General features: G+C 36.4%; 1 protein-coding gene across 1 annotated transcript in view; it reads left to right on the top strand.

Moving 5' to 3' along the window:
- Positions 1–16,640, top strand: part of LOC122902696 (thrombospondin type-1 domain-containing protein 7B-like) — a 60,018-nt gene extending 43,378 nt beyond the window's left edge. Inside the window, exon 3 of the mRNA XM_044242561.1 lies at positions 16,277–16,640. Within this exon, the coding sequence (XP_044098496.1) occupies positions 16,277–16,542 (266 nt within the window). The 3' untranslated portion in view covers positions 16,543–16,640. The remainder of the gene's footprint in view (positions 1–16,276) is intronic.
- The last annotated feature ends 695 nt before the right edge of the window (positions 16,641–17,335 follow it).

Genomic DNA, 17,335 nt, shown 5'->3' with positions numbered 1-17,335 from the left:
CCAATTAATCCCACGTTGGAATGAGGATCCAAATATTCCCAGATCCTCCCCATTTTCAAGAGAAGCTGGGGATCTTTATTTTCATATGAAATCCCCCAATATTGAACTCTTAGTTTCAAAATAGATACATAAATAAAAGAGACAAAGGCAATATGCTGGTCTAATAATATGTCTGGATTTAGGTCAGAGCTTCCTTTAGGGACCTACAAGATAAAGCAAAGAAGGACACTTTTAAGCTCTGAATCCCTTGGGATATTTAGAAGCATCTATCTCATAAACTGGCCATCGCTGATGGTTGGAGTTTGTTATATTAAACCTGTCTTAACAGTTGAGAAATGAAGCTGCTATTTAAAGAACTGGTTCAGTGGTCATTTGGAAGATAATCATTTCCATTTAGACTATATATTAGCCATGTGTACATGTCGGAGCTAGTTAATTATAAGTAATAGTCGTACTTCCTTATATTATTCTCTAACGACATATATAAGTAAATGTAATCTATATCTACTATAATTAATGATCTCTTAGCCTAAGTCCTAGCCATTTGTCATTTAAATTCTGAATTTTCAAATCACCTCTTAAAAAGGTACCCTGTTCTCGTGATGTCTTTTCTTTCATAGCACACCTGCATTAATACCACAATTCTTAATCAACTTTTAAGTCCTCCGTCATGACCTTCCAGTATAGCTCCACCTGATGCAGCCAATATTCTACTTCTTCCCAACCTCACATTCTCATGCAGAAATTTCTCCATTGACTTGTGAACATTTTAGGTCCATTTGCATCTTCTCAGTTTAATTTGTGGTATCACTCCTGCCTGGATTGCCTTTTTATCAAAGTTTTGCCATGCTGTAGAGGTTATTTAAAGTTAAGCCATGATATATTTAGGACGTTAAACATGCTTTGGAACATAAATAAGGGGGCTGAGCAGACACGAATGGATGGGAAGATATTAGAAACATGGAATCAGTTAAGGGGCCATTATAATAGTCCAGGTGAGAGACAATGAGTGTCTGGCCTTGGCTGGTGGCAGACTTGGAAAGACAGAGATGGACTCAAACAACTGATTTACTGGTGCAGTACAGAATTTCTCATTTTGTCAATGTTAGCCTAGCTTTTAATTTATATGGAAATGATTTGAAATGAGAAGTGGCACCCAAATTTGAAAATTACCATGCTGTAATTTTTTTACTAAAACATCTTTACAGAATTATATTCTCCATCAATCACTAGCACCAAAAACAAGACAATGCAAAAACATTTTTACATTGCTATACAACTTTTAGTGGTGATAAAATATTACCATGTCATTTATGCTGTATGTTAATTTTTTCCACAATAGCTTGCTTGTTTTTTGACCTTACAGTGTAAAAGGGAGTTAAAAAGGGCAACTGTTGTTGCATTTTTATTTTCATATGAGGAAGCTGAACTATTAGGATTTAATATTTTATTCCAGATCACATAAGGTTAGACCTTGATTTATAATCCATATTGCTAGTCCTTTTTTAAAAATAATACATTATAAATTTTCCTGACTTACTTCTCCATAGGCTCAATTTTTTCAAGGTCATATTCTCATTTGATGCTGTTGCCTTTCAGAGTGGGCTAACTGCTGATATGGTTTAATTTTATTTTCTCAGGACATTATATATAGGTTTTCAAAATGTCCTAAATACTTGTTCATGGGACTTGACTCTTTATCTTCTGAAAGATCCACTTTGTTATTTCAAGGTAGATCCATCAAGATGAGAGATTATTGTGCAATAACAACTGCAACTGATATTTCAAGATTACAGTGGTTGAAAGCCATAAAGATCACTTAGTATCCATATCTGTCTTTGGTTGGCTAGGGGCTTTGCTTTACTCCAGAGCCCTAGCTATGGAGATGCCACTATCTAACATTTTTGGTCCCTGTGGCATAAAGGAAAGAAAGAGTACACAAAGTACACTTTGGTTTTAAGGCTTCAACCTAGAAATGTCATGTTTCACTTCTCACATTTCATTGGCTAAAGCAAATTAAAGATCACACCTAACTTCAAGGATCAGGGAGCACAACCTAATATATTTGGGCAGTAGCACTGATGAATACAAGATAGCCCCTCAAATTGGCTTTCAGGGCTTTTTTTTTTTTTTTTTTTTTTTTTTTTTAAAAGGAAATGTGAGGCAGAGAATTTCTGGTGTGATGCCAGTCAAGATATTTCAGGGCAAGGAAATGTCTCTTGCGGTCTCTTGCAGCCACCATTCTAAGAATTACTTAGTAATACTGGTTTGTCAACAGTCTGTATACCTTTGTAGTGTTTCAAATGTCAAGTTTGTTATGTGGTTAAAGCATTCAGTCACTAAATTTAACAGCATTTATTTGCAGTATTGATAGAAAGTGCTTTAGTACACACTGTCCTAATTGAACGGCTCAGATTGTACTGTGTCTAATGTTCCATTTGTCCCTAATATGCTCGGTTTCTTCTAAGAGAGAAACCTCTCTTTCATCTGCCTGGAGGTACTTGGCGCAAGGTCATTAATGTGAAACTTGGTATATATGAACAACTGGAAACACCATCTTGATTAAATTGCCTGGACAATTCAATTTAAAATCAGTTCTTTATATGATTTGGTTGATTGATTAAATTAACACTGATATATTTAGTTTTAGCAGCTGAACCATCTCAAGCAATAAGTCAAAAACCTGTGTTTACACAAATTATGCCAGTATTTTCACATAAATTAAAAAGTAAAGCTAGGATGTACATTTGTTATAGCTCCTATTATGTTAAAATTTGTGTATATTATTTGTATCACATAATTTAAGTAGTTAATCATATACCATTTTTTTCTCATTTATAAGACTGTTGTCTTCAAAAATATGAATTTCTTTAAGGGCAGAGTTGATTTCCTACTTTATTACTCTAGCACTAAAGAGAACATTCTGGGACTGTGTATAGTGATTTTTTTTTTTTTTCTTGCCAGTAAGCTGAGTAACTCAGTCAAGTCTGGGTTAAAGCTCCCTTTCTATTTCTGACCAGTTTATAAAATAAAGCTATTGGCCTCCATGACTTTGAATAGCCCATCTACATCTAAAAAGACACCAATAAGTTGTATTTGTTATTAAAGAAATTAGTTGATATTTAAATGATTTTTTTTCTGGGAGGTATAATAAAATGTAATAATAATGCTATGAAATATTTGAGTTTATTTTTAAGATTTTATTTGTCATGGAGAGAGCACAGCAGGCAGAGGGAGAAGCAAGGCTCCCTGCTGAGCAAGGAGCCCAATGCAGGATCTGATCCCAGGACTCTGGGATCATTACCTGAGCTGAAGGCAGATGCTTAACCAACTGTGCTACCCCCACATCCCCAAATATTTGAGATTTAGAGTCTAGGAAAATTCTTTTGTCAACATGATTGTTTGAATATTGTGTAACTTCTAAATCAGGTGTGTTTTGGGTATCTGATCAGGCTGTCAGGCCAAAGAAGATACTTTATTATTTACAATACCATAACCATCATTTTATAAGGTTTAACATTAGAAAGGCTTTCTGATGGCCTAAAAGGTTGTATGCAGGAAAGATACTAGAGAATACTTTCAAAAAATCACTCTTGTTAAAAAGGTAATGATATTTCTGAAGATTTCTAACTTTCCCATCTCAGACCCTACGGAGGCCTAAACAAAGCTGACACCATCTTTGAAAGCAATGTAGCTCCTATTCTGGAGCAGTACTAGATCAAAATAGAAATTCCCCAAAGCAAGCTGGCAGTCCTACTGAGTTTGATCTAAATTTCCACACACTAATAGATTGAGATTCCATTTATTTTTTTTTAAGATGTATTTATTTTGAGAGAGTGAGAGAGTTTTCTTGCATGTGGGAGGGACAGAGGAACAGAGAGAGTGGGAGAGAGCACCTTAAATAGACTCCGTATGGAGCCCAACATGGGGTTCGAACTCATAACCCTGAGGTCAGGACCTGAGCCGAAACCAAGAGTTGGAAGTTTAACCAACTGCAGCCCCCCAGGTACCCCTGGATTGAGATTTTAAATAAATGTTTAATACAGTCCGTTCTTTTGAGAGCAGTGACAATGTATTGATCCACTTTGTCAAGTTGTTGTTCTTGCAACATTGTCAAAATATTTGCCATCATGTTTCTGTCCACTTCCCCTAAACATATTTTAAACTGCTTTGATTTATACCATTAGATACATTTCAGTATGGTGTATTATGAGATAAATAGTAGCACTAAAATATATAGATTAAAACAGTAAATCTTTAAAGATTAAGAAATTAAGACATCTCATTTTAATTCACAAGGTATTCCCAGATTCTCACTCAGAACTGAGGAAGAGATGGTCAGTGTTTTCTTTTCCCTGTCTTATTTTTTTTATTTTTTAAAGGGTTTTTGTGTTTTTTTTTTTTTTTTAATTTGGCAGAGATCACAAGCAGGCAGAGAGGCAGGCAAAGAGAGAAGGGAAGTAGGCTCCCTGCTGAGCAGAGAGCCTGATACAGGGCTCAGTCCCAGGACCCTGGGATCATGACCTGAGCCAAAGGCAGAGGCTTTAACCCACTGAGCCACCCAGGTGCCCCTTTTCCCTGTCTTATTGTTGGGACTATATTCTCATTATTTTAGCAGTGTCAGTAAATAAAACATGCGCTGTCTAGTTCAGATGTTTGCTATTATTTTACACAGTAAAAAAATATAAGTAATTGATCTAGGTTATTTCCTCAGGCTTAATATCATCAATATTTCATATCCTCCATAACAAGATCTTATGGGGGGTAGAGATGCATTGGGACTTGAATAATGGGGGGGGGTGCACAGGTAGCATCCTGGGAAGTATTTTATCAATGAGACTACCTGATTCAGAGAGCTATATTATCACCCAGGTCCATTGTATTTACCTAAAGAGCAAAATTTGGGATTAGTAATATAGATTGAAAAGTCACTCCAAGTTTCTGGGCTTCAGTCCCATTGGGTGTAAGTCATTAAATCACTTCCTTTAGTCATAACATAGTTAAGAGATACTATTAATGGGTCCTATTCAATTCATCTTTATCCATAATATCAACAGATAATTTTTGAGCACCTACTATGTGTAATGTCTTATACTTCATAAAATCACAGTGTAGGTACATGCTCTATTGATAATTCTCTAATGACTACTTCATACCTACTTCATAAGTGTATGGATGACTAAAATGGAGTATAAAGCATCCCTGAGCCAAGTAAATGATGGTCCAAGCACTGTATTCTGCATATAAATTGTAGTATAAAATATTTTTGGCAGAAAAACTTCTTTCATAGCAATTGGATTTAGATTTATGAATGTTGCCAGTGAAGCTATTCTGTGGTATGTTTTATGAGTTTTTAATACATTAGTGAAGTTTATGTAGTCAAGAATTAAACTTCTTATATGGCAGGTCTACCTTGTATATAGTCACATTTGATCATATTCTGTTGCCAAAAATTGTTAAGTATTAAGTATGTGAGAAAAACTAATCCTTTCAGTTATGAGATAGGTATAAGAATATGCAATTATTAATGGTTCTCACTATGGGCTTTCCTTTGGGGTATACTCCAGCATGAAAATAAGTTTCCTGAAAAATAAATGTCACTGTTGCTTAATCCTGTTGAATTTCAAAATTATTTTATACTCATTGTATTTATGACCTTGACTTTCATAGGGATCCTCTGGGTTTATGTCTTATGGTGAAAGGGAAAAAAAAAATGTTGCTAGAGGCTCTCTAAAATCCTTCAATATGCAAGCATTGATGAAAATGATTTTAAAATTTCATTGAATTAAAAGGGCATCTAATTCAAGATCTGCTTTAAAATAGGGTCTATATGGGGACTCAAATATCTAAAAGTTATTTATATGAAGTCTCCTGGAATTTTATATTTGAAGCTTGAATGCCATGAGAATTAATTCCACTTAATTATTAGTCCTCATTTTTTGTTCAGTAGCAAATGGAATCATTTTGTGGCTCAGTTTCTCTATAAAATTAAGCAGTGCTTGTGGTATGCATTTAATCTTACATTAGCATTTGTTATGTAGCTAATACTAATACTCAGGACTCCTTAGAGAGGACTGTAGAATTATAATTATGTTAAACAGTAGAAAATTAGTCTTTTAATGACATCAAATGGAGTGATTTTTCTCAACCCCACAAGGATCCTTCCTGATGACTCTTAGATGTTTAGTGTAATCTCCCTAGTCAGTGATTATTATTCAGAAATGTAAAGTCATTCTAATATTAATCAAGAAGTGGAACTTATATATATTTTATGTGTGTATATATACATATTAATATAACATATATATAACTTAAAATATGTATATAAGGGTGCCTGGGTGGCTCAGTGGTTTAAAGGCTCTGCCTTCAGCTCAGGTCATGATCCAGGGTCCTGGGATCAAGCCCCGCATCGGGCTCTCTGCTCGGCAGGGAGCCTGCTTCCCCTCCTTCTCTTTCTGCCTGCCTCTCTGCCTACTTGTGATCTCTGTCTGTCAAATAAATAAATAAATCTTTAAAAAAATTATGTATATAATGCATATAACACGTATATGCAAACACACAGACACACACATACAGGGAAGGAGAGGGGAAATACAATCAAGGAACCGAGGTCCTGAAGGAGCCTGTAGAGAACTTAAGTGGTAAAAATGTGCCCTGTAGGGGCACAGGTCATGATCCTGGGGTCCTAGGAACAAGCCTCGAGTCAGGCTCCTGGCTCAGTGGGGAGCCTGCTTCTCTGTCTGCTTCTCCCCCTGCTCATTCTCTCTCTCTCCCTTTCTCTCTGTATCTTTCTCTCTCAAATGAATAAAACCTTTTCTTTAATATAGAAAACTGGATGCCTTTTCCATTATGATATGAAAAGAGAAGAAAAACACGAGAATGCATATAGACATATTCACAGGAGATTGAAGGAGTTTCTGTTTTTTCTCTGAGAAAGAAGGGATGAGGTCTTTTAAAGTTTGAGAATATGGAATGGGAGTGGGAGGAAAGTCAGAGAATCCCGTGGTTGTTGAAGATGGAGACCGCACATGGCTATGTCACAAGCAGGGAGTTAGTATTATCTTCATCTCAGCTGAGGTAGTCCAGGGTTAAGTAGGGTAGGAAAACGGTTGGACCAAACTAGGTCTGATGTTTTGCCAGACTGGAATGGCAGGAGTGTATGTGCCAGGTGGTTGACTCTGTTAGCAAGAGAGTGTAATGAACAAGGAAGGCTAAACTGGTTGGAGAAAGCTTTTGCATGAGGAAAGGCATGGAGATTACCAGAGAACATGGATTGGCCTATGTGGACAAATTTCAAGATTCAGGAGGAAAACAAGTTAGAGAGGTAGCCCTCAGCCTTGACTGCATATTAGACTCCCCTGAGTATTCATCTAGGTCCCATTCTTTGACATTCTGGTCATTGGCAGTTAGAATATATTTTACAGCCAGGGTTGAAAACCTTTCCTTAGAGCCTCTGGTAAGGAATCCTACAGTTTTTGCCAAGTGGTTGGCAACTTATCTTCAAGGAAATGAAGAATCAGCAAAGGTTTTAAAAGTGGAGTCGCGTAAGTTATTACATATTTTAGAAAAGAAACTTTTTCTTCGGAGTGACTGGCCAATAACAAAAGAGAAGATCTTGAACCAGGAACTGACAAAAGAATTATAGAGCAAAAGGCATTATTTGTGATGTTTCAACAATTGGAATTATTATACCTAATATGTATAAAATGATGGAGAAAGGTTTAAGATAACAGATTTGTATTGGCAATAATATGGTAATTTTCAATTGCTGCATAAATTAGTACAGACTCAGCAGCTCAAAACATTTATTGCCTCCATTTCCATGGGTCATGAGTTTAGGAATGGCTTTCCTAGATTCTCTGCTAGGCTACAGTTAAGATGCCAGCCAAGGCTAAGGTCTCAGCAGAGGCTTGACTTGGGAAAGCTCCTCTTCCCAGCTCCTTTGAAATTCTTGGCAGAATTCATGTCCATGCACTGTGGGGCTGAGATCCCTGCCTCCTTACTGATGGACAGTTCCTAGAAGGTGCTTGCAGTCGCCTGAAATATGGCCAGTCCACAGGCATTTTACCCATGGCTCTTTGCATCTTTATGGCCACTGGGAGATCTCTTCCTCCATAGAAATGTACTAGACACTCTTTTAAGTAAAAGTTTTCACCTGGTTAAGTCATGCCCACCCCCAAGTAAACTCCTCCCTCCTTTTTTGTTGTTGTGGTAGCTGTTTTGCACCTAATATTCTGTCGTGGACACTCTGTCCTTTCTAATTATTACTGAAATATATTTAACACACAATGTTACATTATTTTCACATTTACAACATTGGTTCAACACCTGTGTATCTCATGTTATGCTCACAAGTATAGCTACCATCTATCACCATACAACACTATTAAAATACATTGACTGCATTCCCTGTTTGTTCTGTAATGTTCCTCCCCTGACTTACAGAACCTATAAACTACAAGCCTATACATCCCACACCCTTTCACCCATTTCACCACCCTCCCCTATGGCAGCGTTGGTTTGTTCTCTGTTTTTATGGGTCTGTTTCTGCCTTTTTGTTGTTGTTTTTTGTTTGGTTTTTGTATTGCACATACAAGTTACGTCATGAAGTATTATCTTTATCTGTATGACTTATTTCCCTTAGAATAATATCCTCTGAGTTTATCCATGTTGTCACAAATGTCAAGATTTCATTCCTTCTTATGACTAATATTCCCCCCACCCACACACACACCACTTATTTATCTACTCATTGGTTGATGGCACTTGGGTTGCTTTCATATTTTAACTATTATAAATAATGCTGCTGTAAACATAAAGGTGCTTATGTCTTTTCAAGTTAGTGTTTTGGGGGACATCTGACTGGCTCAGTGGGTTAAACTTGGACCCACGTCATGGTCTCAGGATCCTGGGATCGAGCCCCACAGCAGGCTCTCTGCTCAGTGGGGAGCCTTATTCCCCTTCTCTCTCTGCCTGTCTATTTGTAATTTCTGTCTGTCAAATAAATAAACAAAATCTTAAAAAAAAAAAGTTAGTGTTTTTCTTTTCTTTGGGCAACTATCCAGTAGTGGGATTACTGGATCATATGGTATTTCTATTTTTAATTTTTTGAGGAAACACCATACTGTTTTCCACAGTGATTGCACCAGTTTACATTACCACGAGCAGTGTGAGAGGGTTTCATATTCTCCACATCCTCCTCAACACTTATTATTTTTTGTCTTTTTGATACTAGCTATTCGTACAGGTATAAGGTGACACCTCATTGTGATTTTCATTTTCATTTCTGATGATTAGTGATATTAAGCATCCTTTCATGTGTCTGTTGGCCATCTATTTGTTTTCTTTGGAAAAATGTCAGTTCAAGTCTTCTGCCTATGTTCTATTGGATTTTTTTTCTTGTGATGAGTTGTAGCTCTTTATATATTTTGAATATTATTTGGATATTTGGGTATTACCTCTCATCACAATTAACATTTGCATATGTCTTCTCCCATCCAGTAGGTTGCATTTTTTGTTTTGTTTCCTCTGCTTTGCAAAATCTTTTTGTTTCCCTTGCTTGAGGAGACCTATCTAGAAAAATGTAGCTAAGGTTACATTTCTAAAACATGTCTAAGAGACATGTTTTCTTTTAGGGGTTTTATGGTTTCTGGTCTCTCATTTAGGTCTTCAATCTGTTTTGAATTTATTTTTGTGTGTGCTCTAAGAAAGTGGTCTAGTTTCATTCTTTTGCATGTAGCTGTCCAGTTTTCCCCAAACCATTTGTTGAAGAGACTGTCTTTTTTCCATTGTATATTTTTGCTTTGTCATAGATTAAAACCAAAAAAGCAATTGCTTTATTTTTCTGCCCTCTATTCTATTCTAGTGATCTGTGTCTTTTTGTGCTGGTACCATGTTTTGATGATTACAGCTTTGTAGTAAATCTTGAAATCTGGGATTTTGATACTTCCAGTTTTGTTCTATCCTTAAGAGTGCTTTTGGCTATTTGGCTAGTTCTTTGTGGTTCCATACAAATTTTAGTATTATGTTTCATGAAAAATGCTATTGGTGCTTTAGATAGGCATCACATTAAATCTGTCCATTGCTTGAGGTAGTATAGACACTTTAACAACATTGGTTCTTCTAGTCCATGAGCATAGTATATCTTCCAGTCTGTATCATATTCAGTTTCTTTCATCATTATAGTTTTCAGAGTATAAGTATTTCACCTTGTTGGTTCAGTTAATTCCTAGGTATTTTGTGCTTTTTGGTGCAATTGTAAATGGGATTATTAATTTCTCTTTCTGCTACTTTGCTGTTAATGTAAGAAACACAACAGATTTCTATACATTTCATACGCTACAACTTTACTGAATTCATTTGTTCGAAGAGTTTTTTGCTGCCTTTTTTAGGGTTTTATATGTATAATGTCATGCCATCTGCAAATAGTGAAGGTTTCATATTTTCTTAGCAATTTGGGCACCTATTTTGTCTGACTGCTATGACTAGCATTTCTAGTACCATGTTAAATCAAGCTAGCAAGAATGGACATTCTTGTCTTTTTTTCCTGATATTACAGATAAGCTGTTTTTCACTGTTGAGTATGATGTCCATTCTGGCTTTGTCCTATATAGCCTTAATTATGATGAAGTATGTTCCCTAAAAACCACTTTGTTGCAAGTTTTTATCATGAATGGATGTTGAATTTTGTCAAAGGCTTTTTCTGTATATATTAAGATGACCTTATCATTTTTATCTTATGTTTTGTTGATGTGGTGTATCACATTGAATAATATGTGGATATTGAACCATCATTGCATCTCCAGAATAAATACCACTAGATGATGGTGCATGATCTTTCTAATGTATTATTAAATTCAATTTCTTAATATTTTGTTGAGGATTCTTGTATCCACATTTATTGGGATTTTGACTTGTAGTTTCTTTTCTGTTTTTTATAGTGTCTTTGGTTTTGGTATCAGGACAATGCTGTGCTTGCAAAGTGTATTTTCAATCTTTTCTTCCTCTTTTTTTTTTTTTTTTGGATTAATTTGGGGAGTATGTATTAACTATTCTTTAAATGTTTGGTAAAATTTACCTATGAATACATCTGATCCTGAACTTTTGTCTCATAGTGTTGTTGTTTAAAATTTTTTGATGACTGATTTAGTTTTGTTCCTCATAGTTTGTTTAGATTTTTCAATTTCTTCTTGATTTGCGTTTCGAAGATTATATGTTTCTAAGCTTTACCCATTTCTTCTAGTTGTCCAGATTGTTGGCCCATAATCTAATGATCCTTTGTGTATTTGTGGTATCAGTTGTCACTTCCTCCTTTCATTTCTGATTTTATTTATTGGGGTATTTTTAAATTTTTTTTCTTTGTAATATGGCTAAAGTTCATCAATTTTGCTTTCGAAGAACCAACTCCTAGGTTTCACTTATCTTTTCTATTTTTCTTTTTGTTTCTATTTCATTTGCTTCTGCTCTTATTATTTCCTTGCTTCTAACTTTAGACTGACTTTGTTCTTTTTCTGGTTCCTTTCGACAAAGATTAGATCATTGGTTTTGTTTGTTTGCTTGTTTGTTAGTTTCTTGAGGTACACCTGTATTCTTGAGGTACACCTGAAATACAAATTTCCCTGTTAGAATACCTCTCATTATGTTCAAAAGCTTTGGGACCATTTTCATTTTCATTTGTCTCAGGTTTTAAACTTCTTTTTTTTTTTTTTTTTATTTGTCCATTGACTCACTGGTTGTTGAATAACAGAATAACATTTTATTTAGCTTCCATGTTTGTACCTTTTTCCAGTCCTTTTCTTATAACTGATTTCTAGTTTTATACTGTTGGGTTTGGGAAAGATAGATACTTGATAAGATTTCAATCTTCCTAAATTTTGGGGGACCTGCTTTGTGACCTCACACATCTATTCTGGAGAATGTTCCACGGGCCCTTGAAAAGAACGTGTATTGTGTTGTTTTGGGGTGAAATTTTCTGTGTACATCTTAAGTCCGTCTGGCCTAATGTGTTATTCAAAGTCACTGCTGCTTTATTGATTTTTTTTTCTACATGGATTATCTATCCATTGATGTAAGTGGGATGATAAAGTACCTTACTTCTATTGTATTACTGTCAGTATCTCCTTTTATCTCTTCAAATACTCACTTTTTGTATTTGTGTGCTCAAATTTTGGATACATAGATTTGTACAATCATTATCTTTTTACTGGATTGATCCCTTTATCATTGTGTAGTATTTTTGTTGTCTTTTGATACAATCTTTGTCTCCTTTGTCTAATATAAGTACTGCTATGTCAGCTTTTTTCTCCTCTTCAATTTGCATGGAATATCTTTTTTTATCCTTTAACTTTTTGTTCGTATGTGTCTATAGCGAGTCTTTTACAGGTAACTTATAGTTGGAGCTTGGTTTTCATCCCTTCAGTTAACTTACATTTTTTGATTACAGCATTTAGCTCGTTTACTTTGGAAGTAATTATTGATAGTTAGGTACTTATTGCCATTTTTTAATTGTTTTCTGGTTATGTAAACAACCATACTTCTCTGTTTACATACTTCTCTGTTTACATACTTCTCTGTTCCTTTCTTTTGTGATTGATGACTTTTTATAGTCTTCTGTTTGGCTTTTTTCCTTTTTTTTTTTTTTTTTTTTGTGTGTGTGTGTGTGTGTGTGTGTGTGTGTGTATCTATTAGAAGTTTTTGGTGTGTGATTACCAGACGTTCATATATAACATCTTAAATAAATAGCAGTCTATATTAAGTTGGTGGTCACTTAAGCTTCAACACATTCTAAAAGAACATTTTTACTCTCTGCTCCATAGTTCATGTATATGTTGTCATATTTTACATCTTTTTATTATGAGCCCCCTTTTTTTTCATTTTTTTACTCTTTATGACTTTTTGTTTTTTGCTTAGAGCTCCTTTTACCATTTCTTTTCAGGTAAGTTTAGTGGTGATGAGCTCTTTTGACTTTTTGTTTGAAGAACACTATCTCTTAATTTTGAATGATGATCTTGTTGGATAGAGTATTCTTAGTTGTAGGTTTTGTTTTGTTTTCCTTTTAGTGCTTTGAATATATCTTACCACTCATTTTTGGCCTGCCAAGTTTTCTTTAAAAAAAAAAAAAATCAGCTGATAGCCTTATGGGAATTCCTATGTGCGTAATATTTGCTCCCCTCTTGCTGCTTTTAAAATTCTCTTTATTTTTAATCTGTGCCACTTTTATTCTTGGGTGTCATGGTGTAGACCTCCTTGGATTCATCTTATTTGAGGCTTTTAGTACTACCTGAAACTGAATATCTCTTTTTCCCCAGGTTAGGAAAATTTTTTGGTTACTATTTCTTCAAATAAGTTTCCTGCCCCTTTTATTCTTTTTTTCTCCTTCTGGAATTCCATATAATACATATATTTGTTTACATGATACTGTCCAAAAGATCCCTTAACCTATTCTCATTTTTTTTTTCTTGTGTCTTTTTGCTATTCAGTTTGGTCACTTTCCATTACCCAGTCTTCCAGACCACTGATTCATTCTTTTGATCCCATCAGTGTATGTTTCATATCAGTTATTGTATTCTTCAGCTCTGATTGTTATTTTTTATGTTTTCTGTTTCTTTGTTGGAGTTCTCCCTGAGTTCATTCACTCTTCTCTTTAGTCTGGTGAGCATCTTTATGACCATTACTTTCAATTCTTTATCAAGCATATTGCACATTTCCACATCACTTAGTTCATTTCCTGAGGTTTTGCCTTGTTTTTCCATTTGGGACATTGTCTTCTGTCTCCCCATTTGCTTGACTTTGTTTATATGAATATGGTAGAACAGCTACTTCACCTAAACTAGAGGTATATCTGGTGACTTTCACTGCTGGAGCTGTGGTGGGCTGGGGATCCTGGGACCCTCCAGGCTGGGACTGTCCTGGAAACACAGCTGAACTGAAGTAGATGTAAGCTTGGGTGTCTCAGGGCACTCTGCAAAGAAGGGGCACCCTGGTGGGATGACTGGAGCCTATATGCGCATGGGCTGTGTGTCCCAGTGTACTTCACACCCAAGGCATCCTGGCATAATGGCTGGGGCTGAGGTGGAAGTGGCCCAGGTGCTCCCAAAGCACTCCAGGTAGGGCTCCCCCTGCCAAATTATATAGTGCATAAGTGGTGCAGACCTGGAGTGTTCTGGGGTGCTTTGTGCTTATACCACCTCGGAAAGATGACTGACGCTATAGTGAGTACTGACCAGGTGTGTCCCAGTATGGGCTGCCCTGGGGCCTCCTTGATGGGACAGCTGTGGCTAGTGCTGGTTAGAGGCAATAGGCTCACTTGAGGCAATAGGCCAGCTATGGTGCCTGGATCCCATTTTTGTCCACATCATCAAGATGGAAGGAGTAAATAACTGTGGCACTTGCCAGGCCCTCCAACCTGGAGAGATTTCCAGCAGCCTTCCCATTGTATGGCAGAGATCTAAGGCTGGATCCTTTATGTTCTAGTTACTCTTTTTTTTTTTTTTTTTTAAAGATTTTATTTATTTGACAGAGAGAGATCACAAGTAGGCAGAGAGGCAGGCAGAGAGAGAAGGGGAAGCAGGCAGAGAGAGAAGGGGAAGCAGGCTCCCTGCGGAGCAGAGAGCCCGACGTGGGGCTCGATCCCAGGACCCTGGGATCATGACCCGAGCTGAAGGCAGAGGTTTTAACCCACTGAGCCACGCAGGCGCCCCTCTAGTTACTCTTTTAACCTGTGGCTTTTTCTGTGCCCCAGGGGCATCTGTAGCTGGTGTGGGCTAGGAGCCCAGGGGTTGCTGAAGTGGTAGTCTGGCTAGGATGCCTGGACCCTCCTACTATCCGGAGGATGGAGGGGGAATATCACTGTGATCCTAGCCAGCCTCTCCAACCTGGAGAGAGTTCTAGCAGCTTTCTACTTGACAGGGTTCTAAGGCTATTCTCTTTTCATTCTAGTGCTTTTTTAAACCTTGTTTGTTTGTTTGCTTGTTTAAGTCTGTGCCCGGATAGACAAACCCATTTATGGTCCCTGAGTACTATCCTTTCTCACTGTACTTCACAGCATTAGGCGTGGCGGTTTCTTTAGTTACTGTGTCACAGCTGTCTTGCATTCTCTACATGGTCTCTTTTTTGTTGTGCAGAAGTTGTTTAGTTAGCTCACAGTCCTCCAGGAGGAATTGCTGTATAACTGCATGTAGATCTGGTATGTCCACAGAGGTCATGAGTTCAGGGCTCAAAATTAACTAATTTGATGTATTATATTGGTGAAGTTCCTCACTTTTTACTATATATTATAACCTAATCATGGGAATGGAATTCTATTATAGTCAAAGGTTCTGCCCAAACTCAAAGGGATAAAATTATACAAGCATGGACACCAGGGTACAGGGATCAGATAGGTTGCACTTAGTTAAGATGAATGATACAAGAGAATTAGCTTTTTTCTTTTCTTTTTCTTTCTTTCTTTTTTTTTCTTTAAAGGAAATTGATGGCCTCACTTTTAGATATATTGAATTTGGAGATAATCAGGCATCCAATTAGAGTGGATCAGTAGGTCTTGGAAAAGTCAGTAAGGTTGGAATTGGAAATAAATATTTGGTAATGATCAGTGGAGGCGATAGTTAAATAATGGGATCATCCAGAAAAAGACTATAGCAAGAAGTGGGCTGGGACAGGAATAAGTCCAGATAACTAGAGCATCTACATGTGCATTTCCACCCATGTCTCTTGATTCCAGTCAATATCATCATGGAACTTTTCACCGTTCCTATAGTTGGTATAATATCCTGCTTCTCCTAATTTGTGGTCCACTGTCTCTCCTCCTCCCAACTCCAAGCCACACTACCTGGAAGTAAGAATCAAGAGCTCTTTTAGTGAAAACTTTGCAGATCACAGATACTAAAAAAGGTGCATTCTCTTATGCACCCTGATCCCAGATGGTGAGTTGTGGGAATTATAGAACATAAGGCTCAGTGAGGAGAGATAGTGCCATCATTAGCCCTGCGATAATTTATTTCTTCCTAACAGAAAATAGGAGTAACTGCATTTTCTTTGCTCTTCCCTCCCAGAATTGGCTATAAAGTGATAAGATGGCACAAATTCGGAATGCAGATGTGACTATATTACCTATTTCTTAAACCATTGTCTGTTTATTTGAATAGAAAATCACTGAAGCCGTTGCAGCGATATTGTTGAACAATCTGAGCTGTGACTCTTTACTTTCTATAAAGAGGTAAATTTGATCAGTACATTTTGCCTAGATTTTCCTCCCTTCACATAAATCTTTTTCTTTCAGGTTATATTCAAGAAGAGTGTGTCATCCCATGCCCATTTGATTGCAAGTTAAGCGACTGGTCTAGTTGGGGGTCTTGCAGCTCATCTTGTGGGATTGGAGTGCGAATTCGGTCCAAATGGCTAAAAGAAAAACCTTACAATGGAGGTCGCCCATGTCCCAGACTGGATCTCAAGAATCAGGTAAAGTACATGAAGCAACAACAACAACAACAACAAAAAAAAAAAAAACTAAAAAATTACTCACTTGATTACTTCCTTTGGAAATAGAAGTCATTCTCTTGCTATAAGTAACTCCTAAAAAGTTATCACAAGTTCAAAAGAGGGGTTAGGAGAACACAGAGTAATATAACAGAGTTACTAATGGAGGTCTTGTCCACTCCTAGGTAATGCAGGGACCAAGTTGGTGTTACTGGCAATGACAATGTGTATGAGAAATAATCCACCTGGTTTTGTATGGTCTTGAAGTATAACTTGATTATTCATATTATAAAAGTGATTTGCTTTTGTGTGTGTGTGTGTGTGTGTGTGTTTGTGTGTGTTTAAATATGAATACTAAAAGATATATAAATACTAATGTTGGGAGAATGTCAAATACTTTATGGCAGTAAGTAGTTAATGGTTTCATCCATGTACTCCAAAAATGGGGTACTCTTTTCCTTCACCAAACTCTTCATCTATTTTTTTCTTCTCAACCTCACTAAAGTTTCCAGTTTTTTCATATCTTTTCTAAGCTATTTCTCTACCTGTTACCCAAAAAGTCAAAGCTATTTTCATAAATAGAATTTGGAGTATACCCTTCCATACAGATGTCTAGTAAAATTGCCATCCTAGGCAAAATTGATTAGAGTATGTTAGTTGCCTTTACCCATGTAACAGTCTAAGATTTAGTTAAGAATTTTAATAAAGACCTCAAATTTCTCCCATGATTATATAGTGGTTATCAGATGTGGACAGATGTATTTTTTAATCAATTGAATAGTTAGCGCACATGTTGATTGTTGAAAATTCTTTATTCTTAAAGTTGTGAAAGGAGTTTTATATGTATATATAGTTCCTTTCT

This window comes from Neovison vison, chromosome 3 (genome assembly GCF_020171115.1).
Source record: "Neovison vison isolate M4711 chromosome 3, ASM_NN_V1, whole genome shotgun sequence".
Lineage (NCBI taxonomy): Eukaryota > Metazoa > Chordata > Mammalia > Carnivora > Mustelidae > Neogale > Neogale vison.
The sequence above is the reverse complement of the archived record's forward strand: the minus strand, read 5'-3'. Positions and strand labels throughout refer to the sequence as shown.